Source organism: Cibotium barometz, chromosome 1 (assembly GCF_041138505.1).
Source record: "Cibotium barometz isolate CiBa-2024 chromosome 1, ASM4113850v1, whole genome shotgun sequence".
In the NCBI taxonomy this organism is placed as follows: Eukaryota; Viridiplantae; Streptophyta; class Polypodiopsida; order Cyatheales; family Cibotiaceae; genus Cibotium; species Cibotium barometz.
Genome location: NC_141046.1, coordinates 62,113,695 through 62,138,247, shown reverse-complemented (window position 1 = coordinate 62,138,247; position 24,553 = coordinate 62,113,695). Strand labels below are relative to the sequence as shown.

Below are 24,553 nucleotides of genomic sequence, written 5' to 3'. Positions count from 1 at the left end.
CAAACGTGCAAACTCCGGAGAAGGTGCCTGAGAACTTTCCTCTGCATTCTCTCCAACATTCACCGGAGTATAGCTTACATCAACATCAAGCCTTTGACGTTTTTGTTGCTCTGAGGCATCTGAAGCATAACCCACATCCTTCTCGATCATCTCCTCAATAAGATCCATGTTAAGGCTATTGGCAGCCATGTCGCCAACAGCAGCAGCCGATCATCCAAATCCATGTACAAAAGCAAAGAAAACTCGTTCTCTCAAACCCAAATTCAGCACCTGCTACAGTGCTGGCTGGAAACTCTTCTGTACCTGCAGTACCTGCTGAAACCCTACTGTACCTGCAGTACTGGCTGGAAACTCTTCTGTACCACCTGCTGAAACCCTACTGTACCTGCAAGTCACCTGCTAGAAACCCTACTGTACCTACAGTACCGGCAGCTGGAAACTCTTCTGTACCTGCAGTACTTGCGGAAACTATTGTACCTCGAGGAACCCCTACTGTACTGCAGCACCTGCTGGAAACCCTACTGAACCTGCAGTACTTGCTAGAAACCCTAGTGTACCTGCTGTATTTACAGTAATACCTCTTGTTGCAAGCAGCTCCACTGATAACGAAAGGCGGTATGTTGTCTTCTCTGCAAGGATGTCGATCACACAAAGGGCAAGCGTATCTCTGCTGAACGGCCTGTTGATGGCGACTATCTGCTGGGGGTGACGACTGCCTGTCATGAAATCTGGCAAACAACGGAAACGAGGCGCACTGAGGGCGCCTGCCTGCGATAACTCTCTCTCTCTCTCTCTCTCTCTCTCTCTCTCTCTCTCTCTCCCTTGCTTCTCTGTGTATGTCTCCCACATGAATCTCTAACCCTGATTCTTCTTCTCCCATTCAACTGGTATCAGAGCCTTCAACTGGAGCACACAGTCGAGCTAGCAGTGAAGCGCAGCAACGCTTGAGATTGGAGCTACTGGAGCACACAGTCGAGCTGGCAGTGAAGCGCAGCAACGCTTGAGATTGGAGCTTCTTGTAAGGGCAGAGAGCGCTGAGCAGCGCACAAGCACTGAAGAGAGGGCAGGGCGCCAGACAAGAAGGCGTGGGCTGCTCAGCTGCTGCCCAGGCGGCGCAGCCACGCTGCCCAGCAGGTGCAGCCACGCTGCCCAACCAGACAGCAGGCGCAGCCAAGCTGCCCAGCAGCAGCAGCCAAGCTGCCCAACCAGTCAGCACAGCAGCAACCTCAGCGCAGCATCAACCTCAGCGCAGCAGCAAAACAGAAATCAAAAATCTGCAGCAGCCTCCACACCTGCATCCGTACCTGCACGGTGACAAAGAAGCATCATCTCTCCCCTTTCCTGCAAAACAGAAATCAGAAATCAGAGGTATTTTGCTCCAATTTTGAAATTTACATGTCCAATTATCAATTGAGCAGGTACAATCATCAATTGAACAGGAACAGGTCAAAATTGCTCAGATTTTGAGCAAAATTGACAACAATTAGGTGACATTGGTCACATTCCTGATCAATTTGCAGGAAATTGGATGTCGAAAGTTGGGGCTTTTGATGTAATTGTGCAATTAAGCACTCATACATGCTGTATGATGTGAGAAATCGCACATTCGGGCAAAATTGCAGCAAGTTGCAGTGCAAATCAAGGGGCTTTTGTGCCGATTGGATTGATTTGCATGCAGGCAATCGCATTTGATGCTGTGGATAATGTGTTGATGCCTTACAAGCACTCAATGTGCCTGTAAAGCAAGGGGCTTTCATGTATTGGATGTATATGTGGCCAGGGGGAAGCACCGTGAAGACTTTGGATGCCTTCATGTGCGTCAATGTACCATGTATGATCAGCAATTGATCTTAAATCAAGGGGCTTTTCAAGATTTTATGCTTGTTAAGCTTGGCAAAGCAGCAGGCAAGACACTTATGCCTTGAATCCTCAGAAATCAGCTTGCAGTCAAGGGGCTTTTGCCCAATTTCTGTTTGGGACTGTTGTATGCAGTGTTCGGTACTGTAAAAGTCTGATTTTCACTCATTTGGACAGCCAGGAAGGCATTTATTGCTACTGTACCTGCTGGTACAGATTTGGCACAGCTTTGCGCAAGTTTTGGCATGGCGGCACATTGATTTGAGTGAGCAAAAGGTTCATTTACAGCTGCTGTATTTGCCGGTACAGGTTTGGTACATCATTGGTGAGCACTTAGTACTGCTGTACAGTACTTTGGAAGGGCAACAGAGCGCATTTAAGGTGCTGTCCTAAATCTGCAGCAACCAGATTTTAGTGATTTCATCACATACAGTGGGAGTAGAGTTGCATTCTTGCTTCCGCAGTGGGAGATAAAGCTTGGGAGAACAACTGTGAGCACTTTGTGTGCTTTTGGTGCAGTGTTTGCACATTTTGCAGGGAGTCAGGCATTGACAGGTTGCATATTGCTATGGCAACCACAGGTGAGAGCTCTTCATTGCTTCACATCAAGAAGCTTGAAGGCTCACATAACTATGATATTTGGCAAACCCAGTGCTATAATGTGTTGCTCCAGAAGAAGCAGCACAAGCCTATCAAAGAAAGGGGTGTAAAGCCCGCTTCTCTTACTGCTGAAGAGTGGGAAGATATGGATGAGCTGGCAAGATCCACCATCATGTTGTCTGTGTCAGACACTTTACTTTTCAGCATTCGTGAAGAGAAGACAGCTTGGGGAATGTGGTAGAGATTGCAGGACTTGTATGCCCAGCAAAGTGCCTCACGCAAAGTGTATTGGTTGAAGAAACTCATAGGTCTTCAGATGAAGGAAGGGGCGTCTATGGCAGCCCATCCAAATGAGTTTAATGGTATTGTCAGCCAGGTTATAAATCAAAAGTTGGCAATGGACGATGAGTTCAAAGCCACTTTTCTGTTATGCACTTTGCCAGAGAGTTGGGACACATTCAGGACAGCCACTAGCAATTCGCATGCTATGCTGTCATATGCAGATGTTGAGGGTGCTCTTCTTCAAGAAGAGATGAACAGGAAAAACAACTCTGTTGGAAAGTCCAATGCAATGAATGCACGTGGGAGATCCCAACAAAGGGGAAAAAGCTAAGAACGGGGAAGGAGCAAGTCTCGCTCCAAAAAGGATTTGGAATGCCATTATTGTGGCAAGAAGGGACACACATCAAAAAGCAATGCTACAAATGGAAAAATGATCAAAAGGAAAAGGGAAAAGGCAAAGACAAAGACAACGATGAAGCCAAAGATGTAAAGCCAAAGGGCAAAAGTGGAGTCAAGATTGAAGAAATCAATGTGTCACATGCAGGTGGCAGTGAGGATGAGGTCCTATTTACGTCTTCACTTGATGCCCATTCACTTCTTACAGGTGGTCATGGTATGCACTCATGGATCATTGATTCAGGTGCCTCCTTTCATGTCACAGGTTGCAGAGACTTGTTTGTCAGGTATACTGCTGGCAATGAAGGAGTGGTTTATTTGGGTGATAACCATGCATGCAAGATTCTTGGCAGAGGTGATGTGAGGCTTGTGTTTTCAGATGGCTCACAGCTTATGCTCCATGATGTCAGGCATGTGCCTGAGATCAAGAAGAATCTGCTTTCTACTGGACAGCTTGATGATGCTGATTATGTTACCACATTTGGTCGTGGAAAGTGGAAAATTAGTAAGGGCTCACTGGTTGTTGCCAGAGGCTCTAAGGTGGACACTCTTTACTTCATGCATGCAGGTGTTTGTCACCATGCTAATGTAAATGCAACCGAGCTGCCGGAAATCTCTATGTGGCATAGCCGGTTGGGACACATGAGTGTCAAAGGAATGGAGCAATTGTCTCGTTTGGGTTACTTGCCTTCTCTAAAGTTTTCAAGTTTTCAGTTTTGTGAGCATTGTATATATGGCAGGCAACTCCAGTGCCCCCACAAGAAAGCTCTTGGACAGAAAGATGCTCAGTTAGAGCTTGTGCATACAGATGTATGTGAGATGCCTCAGCTTTCTTTGGGAGGGGCAAAATATTTTGTGTCTTTTATTGATGATGCCACACGTAAGGTGTGGGTCTATCCTCTTCGTTTGAAGAGTGATACATTCTCAGTGTTTCAGAAGTTTGTTGCTCATGTTGAGAATCAAACAGGCAAAACACTGAAGGCTTTGCGTTCCGACAATGGTGGAGAGTATATGTCCAAACAGTTTCAGGACTTTTGTGATGCTAAAGGCATCAAGAGGGAGCTCTCTACTCCTTATGATCCTCCACAAAACGGGACAGCAGAGAGGAGGAACAGGACCATTCAGGAGAAGGTCCGTTCTATGTTGTCACATGCTGCGTTACCTCATGGTTTTTGGGCTGAAGCTGTTATGACAGCCGTTCATCTTATAAACAGGTCATCTAACACGAGGCTTGGTGGGAAAGTGCCAGAGGAAGTATGGACAGGGAAGCCTCCGTCATACAAGCACTTGAGAGTGTTTGGTTGCGTTGCGTACGTGCACATACGCAGGGAAATGCGCACCAAACTTGATCCTAAGTCTCACAAATGCATATTCCTAGGATATGGTGACAGAGGTGAAATGGGGTATAGACTTTGGGATCCCGTGAATAGAAAGATTATACGCAGCAATGATGTCATTTTTGATGAAACATGCATGTATAAGGAGCCTGCAAGGCAACAGGAGCCTGGCAGAGTCATCTTTGATGATGATGGACATCATGGACAACAACCAAGGGCTGTAAATCAGCCATTACAGCAGCAAAACCAGCCCTTAAATGGTGCTGAAAATGGTCCAAATGGACAGCCAGAGATGGCAGAAGATATCCCTATGGATATACCACAGTTAGAGGAGATACCGGGCATGATTTTTCAGCCTTATGGCATGGAACAGGAGCCACCAATAGGTGATATGCAGGCTGGACAGCAACCTGCAAATGATGGTCATTGGGTACGGAGGTCCACAAGACCCTCCAGAGCCCCTGACAGGTTTGTTCCAGGGGTTGACTACTTGATGCTTACTGACTGTGGGGAGCCCTCATGTTATAAGGAGGCTTTACAGAGGGCAGACAAGGCTCTTTGGGAGCGTGCCATGAAGTCAGAGATGGATTCTCTGCATAAAAATGGAACATGGAAGTTGGTGCATTTGCCTGCAGGCAAGAAGGTTTTGCCATGCAAGTGGGTTTACAGGCTCAAAGTTGCACCAGATGCAAAGCCAAGATACAAGCCAGGTTAGTGGCTAAGGGCTTCAAGCAAGAATATGGTGTGGACCTTGACGAGATCTTCTCTCCAGTGGTCAAAATGACCACACTTAGAGCTGTGTTAGCTTTGGTTGCACATGATGATCTGGACTTGATTCAGATGGATGTGAAGACTGCTTTTCTTCACGGTGATCTCCATGAGGAGATATATATGCAACAGCCAGAGGGTTATGCAGTGAGTGGAAAGGAGAAGCTTGTATGCAAGCTGAAAAAGAGTCTTTATGGGCTCAAACAGGCACCAAGGGAATGGTATCATAAATTTGATACATTCATGAAATACCAGAAATTCAGGAGAAGTGACATAGATCACTGCTTATACACCAAGAAAGCTTTGGATGGCAGTCTATTGATCCTCATCTTGTATGTTGATGATATGTTGATTGCCGGGAAATCTCGTAAAGAGATGGATGCCTTGAAGCAGAGGTTGCATCAAACCTTTGATATGAAGGATTTGGGTGATGCAAATCACATCTTGGGTATGCGGATACTTCGGGACAGAAATCAGCATGTGTTGTATGTGTCTCAGAAGGAATACATTGGCAAAGTTTTACAGAGGTTCAATATGGACGCGGGGAAGAAGACTAGTACTCCTTTGCCTCCATATGTGAAACTCAGTGCTATGGACAGCCCACAGTCAGATAGTGGCAGGGCTGATATGGCCAAGATTCCGTATGCTTCTAGGCCGGACATTGCATTTGCAGTGGGAGTGGTTTCTAGATACATGGCCAACCCTGGCAAGAAGCATTGGGAAGCAGTGAAAGGTGTCATGAGATACCTGAAGGGCACACAGGATATGTGCATTTGCTTTGGCAATCAGGATGCATTAGTGCATGGTTACACGGATTCGGATTATGCCGGTCATCCAGATAACCAGAAGTCTACTACCGGTTATGTGTTTACATTCACAGGAGGTGCTGTGTCATGGATATCCAGGATGCAGAAGTGCACTGCCTTATCTACTACAGAGGCCGAGTATATTGCAGCCACAGAGGCTTGGAAGGAGGCATTATGGCTATCTCGGTTAGTGGTTGATTTGGGATATACGGGGGATATTCCATTGTTGCATTGTGACAGTCAGAGTGCCATCCAGTTGCCAAAGAACCCTGTCTTTCATGCAAAGACGAAGCATGTGGATGTGAAGTATCACTTCATCAGAGAGGTGATAGAGAACAAGCAAATTCAGCTTGTTAAGATTCATACGGATGACAACCCGGCTGATCTGTTGACAAAGAGTTTGCCTCCGGAGCGGTTTGCTCATTGCAGACACTTGATGGGCATTGGATGAGGCCAGTTTCAGCCTTGATATGGCCTTGTATATTATCATGTACATGCTGATTTTTCTTTTCCTTCATTTAAGGGCGCTTTGCCTTTAAGTGGGAGGTTGTTGGGGTAAAGGCATTATGCCCACCCTTATAGTGTGTACAAGCCCATGAGTTATAGTACATAGTACACTTAGTACTTTTAATGTACTAAGTGCACTATGTGTACTAGTGCAATATACATGTGTGATAGGGGAGTCACACACTCATTCCCATGAGTTGACTTATCCCCACAACTCTCTCTCTCTCTCTCTCTCTCTCCCTTGCTTCTCTGTGTATGTCTCCCACATGAATCTCTAACCCTGATTCTTCTTCTCCCATTCAGAGTGACCTAATGCCAATGTCTAGTTCCTTACAAAGGTAGAGAGATGCATTTCATATGATTAACTCTTCCCGATTTCAAAAACTGTAAAACCAGAGAATACCCTATTTTGGGAGAGCAAACCAAGGCACAAAATGCCATTGATGTGAACAAAGTCTTAGCAACACCTCAATTGTAAAGTAGAACCTTTAATGGCTTAGAAAATTGATGGCGATTAGCACTAATTACCTTATTAACAAAGGTAATTTTTTGCTAACAGACCAGAGAATAATTTGAAGATTAAATCTCAAATGTTTGTCGTTTGTTCTCAACAAACCAATGTATATATCCTCCATACCATATATGATGAACCCATGAGGCAAAAGCTTGTATATTTTGATGAGAATTTGAAGATTTTATCCTCTTGCTACTGGAAATCGTTGCCGCCTGTAGGGACCTATTTGATCACTCTTGCCCTCCTTTGCTCTTGAGTTCAAGTAGTCACTCCAAATGATGTCTTCTTGCAGTAGATGAGCCAAAACTCTTTGATTCTTAGTGATTTTGGAGCTTGGGAAAAGAGGGAAAAAAGGGCTTAGTAGCTCATTAGAAATGCTAATGATTTTGCTAACTAGGTTGTTCTCGGATGCATAGATCAAGGGATGATGGGTGGCTTTGATACTAAGTTGGATTTCATTCCTAGAGAGGATTAGGGTGTGTAGAAATGGATTAGCATCAACATCTTGACATACTAGATATGCAAGAAAGAGAGCAAGACTAATGACAAAACTAGAGCATAATGACAAGACAAGAGGTGTAGCCATATTTTGGTAGTGATGTGTGTGAAGTTGTGAACACATTAGGACTAGCCGGTGCACTTTTTTCCTCTTTAGGAGGTTTTTTTCCTCGTGCTAGTATACCACCTATCTTGGGGTATACTTATCACATTATGTGCTCCCTTGAGCTTCTCCATCGTGTGTGTGTGTGTGTGTGCGCGCGCGCGCGCATTTCTACAACCCTGTTTTCAACATTTGGTATCAGAGTATAGGCTCCTCGTTCCTGTTGTTGTTGCCTACTCTTCACCCTAGTTGCCTGTCTTCTTGAATCGGTTCAAGGAGCCCTTCTGGGAGAAGGAAGAGGACCTTGTTGTGTCTTTGTACTGAAGTTTTGCGATTAGATTTTCGTTCCAAGCGCGTTTTGGGGGCCATTTGTGCGGTTCTCGATTTTTTGCAAACATCTTCAGGGACCGGATTTGCACTGCTTTTCATCAGATTTTGGAGTAGTATTGTCATATCTACTATAGACAGGTGTGCAGATATACGTGAAAGCATCATCAGACACTCACCACACTGGATCTTGTCTACGAGCTACACTTTAGCAATATCGATCTCTACATCTTACAAGTAAAATTTCTACTTACTTTACACTACATTTCTTTCATATACCTTGTAGGTCTCCATTATCAGTGACCTTATTAGCAGCCACCTTGGTTGCATCAAAGGATCACTTAGCACTTGGAGGTTGCGTGATTACTTGCTTGGGTATTATAGAAAATGACAGATAGTGATATATTTCGGATGTTATCCGTTGAGGATAAGCTTGACAGGACCAACTATCCGTTATGTTCCTATATGATGAGGCATTTATTGGTAGCCAAAGGTGTATGGAATGTTGTGGTTGGTACTGAGAAACGTCTTGGTTCCTTTGATGAACATGCTGTAGAAGTCGCATCTGTAGACACGCACTCTTTTTCACATGGTAAGATACCACATGATAGCATACTTCCTACGCAAGAACAAACAATGCGGAATGGAAGAGATGTGCAGGCACATGCGTTGGTTGCTTTGTCAGTCAAGAGGAGTATCATTGCTTATATTCGGTCATGCAAGACTGCTAAACATGCTTGGGATGCACTTGTGTTATTGTACCAGGTACGTAATGAAGCATGTGTTGCTTATCTACGCAAGTAATTAGAGTCATAGCATATGAATGAGGGAGACTCCATGGACAGTTTCCTTACAAAAATCAAGGATTTTAAGGAGTAGTTGACCAGTGTTGATGAAGTATATCCTCATCCTGATAGTTTACTGGTGTCTACTCTCTTGAATGCGTTACCGGACTTGTATCAAAGTTTTGCTTCTACTATCAGACTCATGATGAAAGGCAATCCAAATGCCTTTAAGATTGAGGAGTTGGTTTTTGTGCTCTTGCAAGAAGTGCAATCCAAGCAAACAGATATGTCATGCGTACATGATATTAGGCTTTTGTTGCCAATCAACAAAGAGGCAAAGGTAAATCCTTTGCTCAGGGTAGTTACAAGTTGAAATCAGAGTCATCGGGCAAGCTTGCAGACAAGGAAGGCGACAAGCCAAAGAAAAAGGACAAATGCAACTATTGTAGGAAACTTGGTCACTACATTAATGAGTGCAAGAAGTGGTTGGAGAAGGAGAAAAAGAAAGACTTAGGTATGGCTATAGCTGATGTGTCAGTATCTAATGCAGAAAACAACGAATTCGCAAACTATGCACATGATGATTGGGATTTCATTGTCCAATGGAGTTTTGATTCTTCGCATAAGGATGTATGCATGTCTGTTACAGATGTACATGTTTGTATTTTGACAGTGATGCTAGTAAGCATATTACTTTGCATCGCAATTTTTTCTCATCACTTGAATATGTTCCATAGGAAAACACTATTACATGTGCAAACAACTTCTCATATCATGTAAAAGGTGTTGGTAAAATTGTTCTCACTGCTGTAAATGGTGGAACAATCACGCTGTCAGATGTATTGTATGTATGAGGGATCAAGACGAACTTGTTATTTGTCTCTGAGGTTAGCGTAGTGGTTCAGTTTGTGAACGACAGTTGTATTGTTCATGATCGCCGTGATGGCAATACAATTTGTTGCATCTAGTACTTTGTCTCATGGCCTTTACAGGCTAGATGCATATAAAAGACAAAAGCATGTTGTGTGTACAGTTTCTGCTGCAAAGGCAATGGGTGATGCACGCTTTGGTCACTTGAATTTTGGCAGTTTGCTACGTTTGCATATGTATGCCATGGTGTCTGAGCTGCCATATCTTGAAGCTCTATCAAACATGTTTGTGAGGGTTGTATTTTTGGAAAAATGCAACGAGCATCATTTCCCAAAGATGGTTCCCAAAAATTGCAGCTTATACACATTGATGTATGTGGTCCTATGAGGACACCATCTATTGAGGTCTACCTCTATTTTGTCACATTCATTGATGATTATTCTAGACATACTTGGGTATATCCATTCGTGTAAAAAATATCAAATTTATGTTCGCACGACATATTCGACATGCTTCTTCCATTGTTCAATGCAAGACACATTGATGTAGAGCGTTTGGGCACTCAAAGGAATGTTGAAAATCAGCCCACACATGTTAAAAATCAGCATGTTTTTCAGCCCACGGATTAACCTATTGATGAGGCAAATGTGGATGATGCAGTTGATGAGGAAAGAAGGGAAATTGAGGAGTCAAAAAGTATGTTAAAATGGTTGGTGCAACACTATGTGACAACAAATTGGCCATATCTTTGCGAACATGTGCAGGTTCCCATCACGCATCTCATGTTGACATAGGTGATGCTCTTATTGTCAGTTTATGCCTGTCTCTTTTGTTGAAGCAAAGGAATCAGAACAATGGATGAGTGCTATGTAATCTGAATATGATGCTTTACTAAAAAATTATACTTGGGAGTTGTTAGATTTGTCCCATGGCTAGAAGGCCACTGGTACGAAATGGGTTTAGAAGCTTAAACGTAAAGCTGATGGTAGTTTTGAGCGATACAAAGCAAGGCTTGTTGCAAAGAGTTATGCATAGGAAAAAGGCATTGACTATTGTGAGACCTTTGCACTCACATGTCGTATGACTACGATGCGAAGTATCATTGCATTAGCAGCACAAAGTTTGGAATGTATGTCGATTGGACATCAAAACAAGGCTTGTTGCAAAGAGTTATGCACAGGAAAAAGGCATTGACTATTGTGAGACCTTTGCACTCACATGTCGTACGACTACAATGCGAAGTATCATTGCATTAGCAGCACAAAGTTTGGAATGTATGTCAATTGGACATCAAAACTGCTTTTTTGAATGGAGATTTGCATGAGGAGGTCTATGTATCTCAGTCTCGTGGTTTTGTTCAGAAAGGTAAGGAATCAAAAGTATGTAGATTGAAAAAAGCTTTGTAAGGCCTTAAGTAGGTTTCCAGAGCATGGTATGAGAAGATACATGCCATAGTTGCCAGGTGTTTCATGAAACGTGTTTCATAAACGTTTCAGAAACGTTTCTTTCATTTTCTCGAAGTTTCAAAAACGTTTCATACAAAAAGGGGTTATAGGCTCCAAAATTTATATACAAGTGTATTATATGTTAAAAATATGTTGCCTTTCCTGCAAAACAATATTAAACATGCATCAATTACACATTAAAACTTGTTTACAAGCTAAAACTAAAGAATCTGGGTGACCCAGTTATAGTGGGCACCCAATTGACCAATTGGCATAAATAAACTGGCAACATCAAGAATTAAGATCTGGATTCCATCATCAATAATGGGAACTACTTAATAATGGCACTCAAAGTGATCACAAAAAGTCTGAATCCTGAGTTGATACATACCAAAAAAATTGAAGTCTGAAATACACAAAGTAAAGCATGCTGATAGGTGTAATCATGCATGACAAGTAGGAAACTAGAGGAGCTTGATAGCCCCAAAGACTAGAGTCCTCAATCTGGAGTTTGGGCACTCAATCCTCAACATCCTTGATGCCCTCATCAGTAGCCTCCTCGGTAGACTCAACGTACTTTCAGAAGGAGACGAAGCTGCCTCAGCTGTCGCACTCGTCTCAGCTGTTGCATTGGTACTAGCACCTCCTGATAATGATGCTGTAGATGCTCGTGTGCCATTAGCAGGTGCCATCAACTCCTCATACAACATGGCATATATGTCGCGCTCCTCCTGAGGAATCTCTGGGACATCTTTCATCTTCTCAATGTCGATTTTATTGACATTGACTTGGCAAGGCTCTATCAGATTGCCTGACTACTCAATTAGGCGGAGTTGAGATTGCAATGGCAATACACCAACCTCTCCAACTGAGTAGTAGACAACCTGTTCCTCTTCTTTGTATGGAACAAGGTCCATGTGCTCCAGGTCCTCTCAGCAGGACCCGGAGTGCAGTCCTATGAGAGAACTCGAATGGCGAGGCGTTTTTGCCATTAAATATAGAAACTTTGTAAGTACTAAGTATAATCATCATTGATCAATGTATTATGTAATTTGTAAATAACAGACTTGTCCTTTAGAGTTGTACTCACTAATGTGGGCAATATGTGGGCAACCGCGTGGATTGGTCTATGGAACCAATCCCATTGATTGTTCCAAACCTGTCGAATGTCCTCAATCCTGAAAATTAGCCATGAATGATCTAAGCTAGTTAAAGCCTACGATACAAGTTACAACAAGAAGGCAACTAGTTGGAAGTTCAGTACCTCTCATCTGTCAAGAGAGTGCATCAGTTAAGAGCCTCTCCAATCCTGTCTATGAACTCGTACAAGAGTCCAAGAGTGCTGCCCTCCATGTCAGTGATGCGAAGAACACTATGGATTGGTTGAAGAGCGCTTAACAAAGCCTCTGTCTCCTTCCACCAACCTTGCATCACTCTGCGTGCAAATTTCAAAAGCAACTACCTTCGGATGCTCATGGTCCTCCCAGCTCATCCACTCTTGGCAGACCATTGTGCGCATGAATCCCTGTCAGACTCTCACTACCCTCTCAACCACGATGAACATATATGCAAACCTAGTTTGTGAGGGCTTAAGAAGTTCAAGGTCACTTTTGGCACGAAACATTGCCAAGACCTTGGGCCTCTTGGTAACAAACTTCACCAAGCTACGTGCAGTGTCAAAGATGTTAGCAATCCATCTAATCTTGGTAAGATCTTCAATGAGCGAGTCTAGGCTATGGGATGCACATGGAGTCCATACAATCTGCGGGAACTCATCCTCTAGCATCCATCCCATAGAGACATAGTTGCTACCATTGTCAGTGACCACCTGCACTATGTTTTGTGGGTGTATCTCCATGATAGTCTCGCATAGGTGTGACCATATAAACTCTCTTGTCACCACTGTCCCAGGCACAGATGCATCAATGGCACGCAAAAACATAGTGCCCTTGCAAGAGGACACCAAAATATTGTACACATTCCTCTTGCATATATCTGACCACCTATCACATAACAATGTGCAACTATACTTGCTCCAAGTGGCTTTTAATGGCTTCCATCTCCACCTCCACTGCTTGTTGCTCTCTTCTGAGCTCTTTAGTGTGCAAGGTCTCATAGGAGGGTTCCTCCCACTCACATCCAGTGTGGTTGATTGCCCTCATGGGCTTTTTTCATTGTGGTGTGCGCACAATGTGAAAAGACAAAGCGCATTGGACGAAAAGCCTAGTGAGTTCCGTAGTTGCATCTTTAATTGCTTGCTTTTGCATGCTTGCTTGAATGCTTGCACTCTTTAGAGAGGCTCTAGGTGCTGCGGGCAAAGGGGTTCGTGTTGCTGGGGGAGTGGAACTACCAGCACCCTCGAATCCTGCTTAATCTTGCTTGGCTCTGTGGATCTTCCTCTGAACCCAACGGTGTTCTCTTTGATGCATCGCCTACACCCTCACTAGCCCCAATATCCTCAGGCACAGGCCCACAATTGCGTCCTGCCAGTTGTTGTCTTTTCCATTCTTGTAGCTTGGCTTTGATGTTTCCAAGCACAAGTTTGCATGCACCAATGCCTTCCCCGGTTAAACCTGTGAAATGGACATTAACACGGATTATGGACCCTCCTAAGCAAACCCCGCACAAATTGCATTTCCACTTTTGTGTGCTTGAACCACCATATTTAGATACAGGAGTGACATGGGCCCACATGGCATCCTTAGTGCGAGGCATCTTGACAAAGGCAAGGCTGGATTGGCACCCTGGCATGAAAACCCCCAAGTTTCAAAATCTCTGTGTTTTTTGCAAATTTGAAGAAAAAAGCACAAATCAGCACAACCAACCTGAGAGATGGCAGGCACGGAACCTAGAAAGTGCGGGAGGAGCTGGTAGGACTAGGGACTGATTTGTGCAAGGCAAGAGCTCCTTCAATCTGTTTCACAGGTGCCTATAGACGTTTTTTTGAAAATTATGCTCTTTGGATAAAAAAACGTTGAATTCACAAGTTTTTCCCTAGTTGGCATGAAAGAAATGCGTTTCATTGCAATGAAATGTTTATGAGATGTTTTGTTTCATTCAGTTGCTATGAAACCCGTTTCATTGCAACTATGATACATGCATACTTGGCTGCACAAGGTTTTTGCATCAGTCTTATTGACAGTACCCTCTACGTTAAGAGGACTAAAGATGAATTTTTGGTCATTGTGCTATACGTTGATGACATGCTGCTCTCAAGCCTTGATGATGATCATATTTCAGCTTTTATAGCTGATTTATAAAGGTCTTTTGAAATGTTAGATCTTGGCCTGCTCCACTATTATTTCAAATTTGGGCATTGAGTTTCGGCACACATTGTTATGTTGCAGACACAATACATAGAGACATTGATGAAGAGGTTCAATCTTGGAGACTGCAAACCTGTTGCTACACCTATGTAACCTGGTTTGTGACTTATTCTTGAAGATACAGGTGACTCTACTGGTCTGTATTAAGAAGCTATTGGATGCCTTATCTTCTTATGTAACACCTAGCTTGAGATTTAGTATGGGGTCTCAGTATTGAGCAGATTTATGCATAGCCCAGGCACAAAGCATTGACAGTTTGTCAAACGGGGGTTCTGTTACCTAAAGGGCACCAAGCACTTTGGGTTGTTTTATCCCGCGGGGGATGGGGGGGGGGGAGGGGGGGGGGGGTAAATCACAGCTGCATGCATGTACAGACTCAGATTAGGATAGATGTTACGACACACGAGTATCCATGAGTGTCTTTTGCTTTCTCCTTGGTGATTCATGTATTTCATGGCTTAGCAAGAAGCAACCCACTGTGGCCACTTCTATCTGTGAAGCTGAGTACATGGCAGCGTTTATAGCTATAGTTGAGTGTGTTTGGCTCAGACACCTTATTGCAAATTTGGGTATTGGCGAATCCTTAGCCACTACCATCTTTGTACTGATAGTGAGAGCGCTATGGCAATTGCAAGGAATCGAGTTTTTTATGCTTGCACAAAGCACATTGAGGTGCATTAAACTTACTTTCCTTTGGGGATTAGTGTGGGCTCCCTCTCATATCCTAAGAGCATGGCACATCTCTGTACGTTTAGTGCTAGCTCACCGCTTGTTTACATCATCACTTCTAGGGGGGTTTGTAGCCATATTTGGTAGTGATGTGTGTGAATACACTAGGACCAACCGGGGTACTTTTTCTCTCTTTAGGAGGTGTTTTTTTCCTGTGCTAGTATATACCCATCTTGGGGTATTTGTACATCACACATTCATTATCTTTGTCTCATCTCATTGTGTGCTCCCCTGAGCCGGGGTACTTTTTCTCTCTTTAGGAGGCGTTTTTTTCCTGTGCTAGTATATACCCATCTTGGGGTATTTGTACATCACACATTCATTATCTTTGTCTCATCTCATTGTGTGCTCCCTTGAGCTTCTCCATTGTGTGTGTGTGCGCGCGCGTGTGTGCATTTCTACAACCTTGTTTCAAACAAGACGTTTAGCAAAAATCTCATGTATTAATCTATTAGATAGAGGGCCTTTATATAGGCTTGAGTACATCTCCATTAGTCACTAATTGTGGCTCATAAGCTTGATTAAGCAAATCTCTAATCTTGCCTAAATTTGAGTACCATCTCCCTTGAAGTGAGATTCCACTTGGGCTATTTCCCACCTTCTTCTAGGTGCTTTCTTTTGGCCTCCATATGGGTTGGACAATTCTACTCGTACCTTCACATTTGGGCAGCCTTTGAGCCTTTGAGCCTTTGAACCATAGTCTATGACTTATATGCAACTCATATATTTGATTGAGGGTCACATAGCACTCGCCCTTGCTCCTAACATTATCCAACATCAGTTGCTATTTTCAACAATACATAAATGTATATACATTTTTCGTCCAAGTTGCAGCGAGCTGATATTGTGTTAATTCTTTCTATCTTTAGTGGTGCATATGCTCTATCAACTACCTTTTTATTGTAGTAATTCTTTCTATTTGTTATAATCCTTAGTGCTAGGCTTCATTATGGCTGAGTGTGCCCTGTATCTCCGGAGCTCTGTGTGTGTGTGTGTGTGCGCGTGTGCGTGGGGTGTGTGTGTGTGTGGGAGCATATATTGATACCAAGTTCTACACCCACTATTGGGCACTGATGAGGTTAGTGGAGATGTATCTAGTCCATACTATGCATGATGGAGTTGATGGTTTATTGTCCTGTGGATGACTACCATGAGGGTATAAATTGCACTTTCTTATAAGGTGAATTTGGGTATACGTGTATATATGTATATACATACATTTGTACCATGTTGGTGAGCAAGGGGCATAGTCACAAGGGACGGGGGACGGTAACGGGGGACGGTAACGGGGGACGGGGACATGGACAGGACGGGGGACGGCCATATGTAGGGAACGGGGACGGGGGTAGGAACGGCACTTAAAATTACTTTGTCAGTACCACCCACTCGCCTATATAGGCAAAGCTTGCATGTCTATGGCTGTGCACCACCTCCATGAGGGGATGGGGTGTGATTGACCTCATCCCACCATGACACATGTCCATCCCGTTACGGGTAGTTGGAACTTGAAGAGCCATTGCCACGAGGAGGATGCCATGGATGATGAATGCCTCCTTGTCACTTGATAGCTTGAGAGAGAGAGAGAGAGAGAGAGTGAGTGAGGCTAGAGCCTTGAGAGTTGAGGGAGAACTTGAGTGTGAGGATGGGTGGGGGTGTGTGTGAAAAGCTTGAGAGAGAGTGTGTGAGAGGGAGAGAGTGTGTCTTGAGAGGCTACAGCTTGCTTGTGTGAGAGCTTGAAACTTGAGACCTTGGCCCTTGAGGCTTGCCGCTTGAGGGAGAGAGAGAGAGAGAGAGTGTGTGTGTGTGAAGCTAAAGCTTGAACTGTGAGAGGGAGTGTGTGTGTGTGTGTGTTCTTATAGGGAGGGAGGCAAGAGAGAGGCCAAGGCCCAAAGCCTCATAGGCTCAAGGCCTATGGGCCAAGGCTAAAGGCCCATGAAAAGCCGCTCCCAAACGGCCAAAAAAAAAGGTAAAAAATGTGACCATTGCCCAAACAATAACCTGCAGGCGTTCCCATGCAGCCGTCCCCACGACTGTCCCCTCTTGGATCCGTCCCTGGAACGCCGTCCCTTGTGAGGGACGCCCAGCTGGGGACGTCCGTCCGTCCCCGTCCGTCCCCGTCCCACAGTGTTCCCGGGACGGCATCCCTCCGTTCCAAGGGTCCGTCCCCTCCGCCCCCTGTGACTATGGCAAGGGGAGTGGGTTGGAGCCCCAACACTAGCTATACACATACATATACATGCATACATACCCACATACACGCATGCATATAAATAACCATAAATATAAATTAATATATATGCATGTAGATATTTATGTGTGCGCGTTTGTGTTATAACAGGTTTCTAATATGCTTTTTGTAAATTGCATGTAGGTGGAGTAGTTGCATTTTGTAAGTGCATTTAATAATAGGTTTCTAAAACGTTTTTGTAAATTGCATGTAGGTGGAGTATTACGGCAGCCCCGTTACTCTTAAGAGCATTGCTCAAGTAAGCACTCCCGATGGAAGCTCTCTTCTCATACAACCATTTGATAAATCAAGGTGAGTTCCATTTTGTTTTTTTTTTTTTTGTCGGAGCAAATTGTCTATTGTTTTGAATTCTGCAGAACCCAAATGTATGACAAGTAGGCAATCTTTTATTGGCCAGTCTAAGCTCCATTGAGAAGGCTATTTCCAAATCAGATATTGGATTGACACCGAGTAATGACGGAAACGCCATTCGTTTGTTCATTCCACCTCTAACTGCTGAAAGAAGGAAGGTAAATAACTGCCATCACTAGAGTGATTGTTTTGAAGTGGCTCGTAGGATGCATTTCTCTCTCTCTTTCTCTCTCTCTCTCGACGCACACACACACACATATATGTGTATATATGCATATTACATATGTATATATACATTTGTACATGTATACATACATATGGACAGTGTACATGTACATGTACGTATATTATATTTACATGTACATGTCCATATGTACATATACATAGTTATATATACATATACATATGCACATGTACAGATATATGTATATATCTGTACATGTCCATATGTATATATACATGTACATATACATACCGTATATACATATACATATGTACATGTGTGTGTGTGTGTAAATGTATATACGTATGTATATGTAACATGCAACGGAATTATGCGTAGATGAAGGATCCTGCCACACATAGTCTCACACCGCCTTCTGTATCTTGAGTTTCGTGAGTCTCTAGCAATCCACTTTGACACTTCAAATTTTAAGAGAGAGAGAGAGAGAGAGAGAGAGAGAGAGAGAGAGAGAGAGAGAGATCTCTGCACCTTATTGGGTCCCAAATTACCCACTGAAGGGCCCCCTCCTATTTCTAGGAGTATTTGCTTTATTTCTTTGAAGAGAATGACTGTAGGACCGACTTTGGGGCTGTAGATAAGCCAAACGCAAGACCAAACGATGGGCTGACTGCACACTGCTGTAGAAGCATCAGTGATGACCAATCTTGACGCCCATGCACTCTTCCAAGGGGCTGTAGGAAGGATGCAAGACTGAGGCTAAGAGAAGGCTGAATTGGGACTGTTTCTAGGGCTGAATATGCAACGAAGATGGCTGTGTATGCTGCATTTTCCTTCACTTGGGAGGATGGATAACAACGATGAGATGCTGGCTGCTGTGGACTGAAACGCTTCTTGTCAATGATTGCTGAATGCTGAATGCTATGCATTTTCTGGTTGGTTGAATGCTTGAGCTTGAATGAATGAATGAATGAATTTGCTTGCTATTTATATGCATGAATTGGGCTGGTCGGTTGACTTCATAAGCTACACAACTTGAATATATGCTGAATATAATGATTTTAATGTCGGCCGATTGGGTAATAATGCTGCCGACTGGATATTAAGCTTGGATAATAGGTCTAAGGCTTATGCAATGGATTAAATGCTATGGCTAAAGGTTAGAAATGCTAAGGGAAGATTCACATGCACATGAGACGAATGCTATGCAATGCAGACCATGACCTAATGCAAACCCTAAGGCTTCTACTAACTTCTATATGCATGAACGATTCTCTTCAAGTGGGTTAAGGGACTTGTCTGACTGACTGACACTATGGTTGAGGAAGGACCTACATAGCTTGTGCCTGACATATCCCGGATTGGGGCTTACAATGGATTATGGGGCCACGACATACGACAAAATCATATCCTAAAGGGTCCTACTGCTATACAATGATGCATTAATGATGAGCCATCTTGTCACCATGCACTACAATGCAGAGTACATGTGACATTTCCTCCTGCTTAGCTTGGTGGTAGGTTCATGGCCTCCAAGTAGTCCACCAATAACTAGGGGTACTCTTGAATGAACTCCTTGTCTAGCCAAACGGCTTCGTGAGTACCTCGATCTCAGAACTGACGGAGTCTGGATGCTGGTCTTTCGACTAAGAGCATCTGCAAAACTGGGTTATGCTTACCAGGGATGTACTCGATCATTTCTCCAAATTGTTGGAAGATTTGACTCCATGTGGCTTGCCGATCACTCCATTGGGCACTTGGCATCGTCTAACTAAGTGCTTGGTGGTCTGTTTTGACTATGAAAACTTGTCCATAAAGAAAAGGCTTTTAATGTTTGAGTGTTGTCATCACACCCAAAAGCTCTCTGTCATAAACCTTTCGGCAACATCCAACTTTCGACTGTAGTCGGCCACGTGTCTATTGTCCTGCTGAAGAACAGCGCCAATGGCTACATTGTTGGCATTGGTAATGACCTGGAAAGGTTCATCCCAAGATGCTAACTTCAGAACAGGTGCTTTTGAGGCCGCTTTTTGTAGTGCATGGAATGCATCAAGCGCCTTGCCTGTAAGTGTGACTTTTTGCCGACGGGTTTTCACCCCTTTGAGCAAGTTGGTGAGACCTGCTGCGAGGTTGAAAAACTGGTTAACTAGGCTTGGCAAAGACCCACGTATGAACGAATCACTTGGGTGGTCTTAGGAATGTCCCAATTCAAGATCTCTTGAATCTTTGTGGGGTTCAATCGATTCCCGGAGAAACCGATGATGTAGTCCAAGTATTGAATCTCTGTAACGCCGAAGATAGACTTTTTGGTGTTGAGGTAGAGCCCATTATCTCGCAAACGTTGCAAGACTTTCTCCACATCTTATTCATGCTGCTCCGCAGTGGCTGAGAATATGACATCAAGAAATTTGAAAACACACTTACCAATGAGTACTATGAAAATCTTGGACATCATTTTATTAAAGGTTGTTGGTGCTTTGGTAAGCCCAAACGTCATGACTACGAACTCGTAGTGACCACGCTCTGTCCGAAAAGCTACTTGGATTTCTTTTGGACAAATAGGATGGGTGCAACAAATGGTGAGGAAGATGGCTGAACGAATCTGGCTTGGAGGAGTTGAGATAACTGCTTTTCTAGCTCGCCCTCTCAAGTCTTAGACAGTCACTATCGATGAGGTAGAAGCTGTCTGAGCACGAACATAAATCAATGCTTCTTCCGTCGGGCTTGGAGATGAGAAATCAAAGGAATGCCAAGAATGCTCCTATCCCCACGAAACATGACAGGCTCAAGAAAACCTTTACAAAGAGTAAAAGTGTCTTGCCCCCAATCGGAAATGGGTTCATATTGGCGAAACCACTGGGTTCCTAAGATCATGTCACACCCCAAAAGAGGTGAGACAATGAAATTTCACTGGAATGAGGCGTTTTGAACTTGAAAAGAAATTGTTGTGCCTTTTGAGATATGTGGGTGTGGAGACCGGGTGTAAACCTGGCCACATCCAAATGATGGGGCACTAATGCACATCTCATTTTGGTAGCCAACTGGAGAGAGATGACGACCTCAAAACTACGAGGACTACAAACTGGCGGCCTGTGGCAGAGCCATAAGCTCGGATCAAGCTTTTTTGTGCAGTCTCACCCTCACCCTCACCCTCCTCACCCTCACCCTCCTGCTTAGCATCAAATACTACGGATGGCATAGGATGCATAGAAGGTAAGAGCTGAATTGCGTTGGTGGTAGTAGGCGGTGTTGGAGGAGCGGGAGAAGGCGTGGCAACTCTAGAAGACGGCATCTTGGAAGTTGGAGGCTTGCTCTATTTTCCATTTCGGACAATCCTTCTTACCATGCCCCAATGTATGACAAAAGATGCAACGCTTCTCTATCTGGTACTTTCTTTGCTGCTCTGGAGGAGGAAGATAGCCTCCAGTGATGCCTGTGTTAGCCTTTTCCTCTGGGTTCTCTTAGGTTTGGATTCCTTATTCTTCTTACCCCTTGAAATAGAGCTAGAACTGCTGTCCTTCTTAGCGTCTTTAGAAGACGGAGTACCCTTAGTCGGGTGTGAAGTAGATTGGTGTTGTTGGGGCTTGGTACTAGAGTGCAGTTGTTTTGGCTTGCCTCCGTTCATCTTCATTTCTTCATTTTGAGGGAGAGTCAAAGCTTGGTCATATGTGTTGGATTCAAAGTTGCGAACCTTGAACCGAATGTTAGGATCCAATCCACGAATGAATTGATCTGTCTTGGCCCACTCAGATAACCCTGACTGTTATGCTAAAGTGATAACCCTATCGAAAAACTGAAGCACGGGCGACCCGTTTTGTTTGACTCCATAGAACTCATCTGCCAGGTTAGTCCTATATTGGGGAGGGAGAAATCTGGTCTTTAGGTCATGGACGAAGGTGTCCTAGTGAAAAGCTGACACCTGTGGGTTGGGTCTGTATGTAAACTAGACCAATGTTGCCACCAAGTGACTGCCTCACTTGTAAGGTGGGGAGTTGCTACATGGGCTTTATCTTGCTAATTTGTTAGCTTAGCCAAAGAAGAATATTCATTAAACTGATGAATAAATTGATTGACAGTTGAATGATCACACTTGTTGGCTCGTTGATGTTGTGGGAGTCTAGCTGGTGGCACCTATGGGCGGCGAGAATGAAGAGAGGGTATGTTGAAATTGCAGATGTATGGCCTCTCTTTCCCGCTTGTGTTTGAGTATCATTCGCTCATGATGGAGCTTTCGTTGGTGCTCTCAAGTTGTGAGGTCAGCTTGACGCTAGTCTTCCTCGAGCCTGCGTTGAGCTTTCTCATAGTCCCGTCTGTCTGCTTTTCTTATTGCTTTCTTGCTTCTGCTTCATCTTTTTCTTCCCGTTGTTTGGCCTCATCTTCTGGTCTTTGTTGTTCCATCTGAAAGAAAAGAGAGATGAAGTCGGGGGTAATTGGTGGAGTGGGTTTTGCTGCGGTGGCCTCCAAGTGTTGGAGACGCTCCATGAGAAGTTGGTTCTGAGCTCTGAGTAGAGCTATGGTATCTGTTGTTGGTTGAAGAGTATGGTCTCCTTCGAGGGAGATGTCTTCCTGAATGATGATGTGTACTCTCCTCTGTAGACATTTTTATGAAGTCGGTGGTTGTGCCGGAGCGAAGTTTTGTTAGTAGTCATCTTCTGTCTGTATATTTACACCAGGGCCTCTGTTGTGGGTTTTGCCTGCCCGATTTAGGTGTTTTCTCATTTTTCCCTACTCCATATTTTTCCCTATTTTTACCCTATTTTTTCTGCAGTGGGAGGGTGTCCTGTGCATGTCAGCTACCTCTATATGCTGGCCGACTGTAGGACTGTGTATTCAGACATTGGCCAACTGCTCCCTGCTTCTCTCTGCTGTTGGCCGAATTCACACGTGTGAAGGCCGACTGTTTAATGCTGGCCGACTTGAGATGTAGCAGTCGGGTGTCTATATGGGTGCTGTCGGCTGTCCTATTGCTGGCTGACTGCACATGTGGGGCCATATAAAATGGCCCCATGGCCCCCCACTCATTGTATTAGGTTTTCGGGATTTTCTTGTGTATATAGCAGAGTTACACGCCTCTCTCTCCTTCTCTATTGCTGTGTTTTTCTGCAGTGCACTTGCTCTTGAGTTTTCAAATTTTGTCTTCATCTCCGCTCTATATTCTGACATGGTATCAGAGCTCTAGGCTCTTGATTGGACTGTTCGGGAAGAGGAGAAGCAAGAGGAAGGTGGGCTGATTTGCTGGACAGCCACTTGTTTAAGTTCTTCTTTTTTCCCACCCACCCACCCTTTTTAGTTACATCCCCGCAATGGCAGATTTACTTGAGATGGCTGAGAAGCATGTGAAGATCCCGACACTCCCCACGTTCCTACTGGACCGTTAGTTGGACGGGAACAACTACGGCATATGGAAGGTAATGATGGAATCTGTTTTGGAGTCTTACGACCTTGTTGATTTCATTGTTGTTGGGGTTCCACGGTCGGAGGCTGGGAAAGAGATATCATCGGAGGATATGGCCATCATGTTACTGTCGCATTTGCCCTCTTAGTACTTAGCATTCCCACTCTTCTTTGATTACCAGTGGCAAGCTCGGCACTATCACATGGAAGGAGCTTGTGCCCATGGTCTTGGACTAGGAGGAAAGATTCTCGAATTCTCCACAAGTTCGGAGGCCTTATCTGGCCAACGATCGAAAGGCCGTAACAACAAGGGCAAAGGGAAGGCTTCATCGGAGAAGTCTTCTAAGAAGATGTCCGACTTAGCCGCGAGAAACTAAAGGTAGAGAGGACCTATAATGATTGTGGCAAGAAAGGCCACTATTGGAGGGAGTGTCCCAAGCGGAGCACTAAGAAGGGTGCAGAATCCTCAGCAGAGCAACCGTGAAGACTCCAGCTTTTGTGCACCTGGAGGAGGTGGACACTGATGTTTCATTTTCTTCGGGTAGGGAGGAGGTTGGAGAACTCTCCGCTACGGATACTCGGGAGTGGATTCTAGACAGTGGTGCTTCCAGGCACATGACTCCTTCCCGTTCGGCTTTACAGGATCTTTGCAGGTATTCTGGTCACATTCTTACTGGGGATACATCCACTATCCCAGTTCACAGGGAGGGCACGCTGGAGATAGTTCCCGATGGTGGCAGAGGGGGGGAGCATTCCTCCCAGGTGTTGTATGTTCCGTCACTCGGTTTTCATCTGTTGTTAGTGCATCAAGTTTGTAAGACTGGCGTACGGGTGGAGTTTGATGAGCATTTTGTTGCTCTCCGGGACAAGGCAACAGGCCAGGTAGTTTGGGAAGGCGGAGTGGAGAATGGAGTTTACAAACTTTTAGCACTCTCTCTCCCAAGTCCTCAGTTTTGTGATGAGTGGCAGTCTGGTAATGGCCACTTAGGTGTGGATACGCTGCAGGTGCAGGCTTCCCGGGACCAGATGGTGGATAGCTTGCTAGTTGATGGCAGCAGTTGGCAGGAACTTTCCAGTACAAATGTTGGTAGTTCTTGTGTTCATCAGTCATAGGAAACTTTACAGGTAACCTATGCTCTGATGTCTCGTAGTACTCGGGACAAAGAATCTCCTGTAGATGAGGAAGTTCTTTCCACGGGGACCTATCGGAAGGCCAGGCAGGTGGCAGT

At 44.3% G+C, this 24,553-nt stretch overlaps 1 protein-coding gene across 2 annotated transcripts in view; it reads left to right on the top strand.

Annotated features, from left to right (window-relative positions):
• The window catches only part of RRF (ribosome recycling factor, chloroplast precursor), an 85,368-nt gene that overhangs the window by 27,021 nt on the left and 33,794 nt on the right, over positions 1–24,553 (top strand). For both annotated transcript variants that reach the window (XM_086804691.1, XM_086804700.1), the window contains 2 exons: positions 17,592–17,689; positions 17,796–17,907. In XM_086804691.1, the coding sequence (XP_086660817.1) occupies positions 17,592–17,689; positions 17,796–17,907 (210 nt within the window). The remainder of the gene's footprint in view (positions 1–17,591; positions 17,690–17,795; positions 17,908–24,553) is intronic.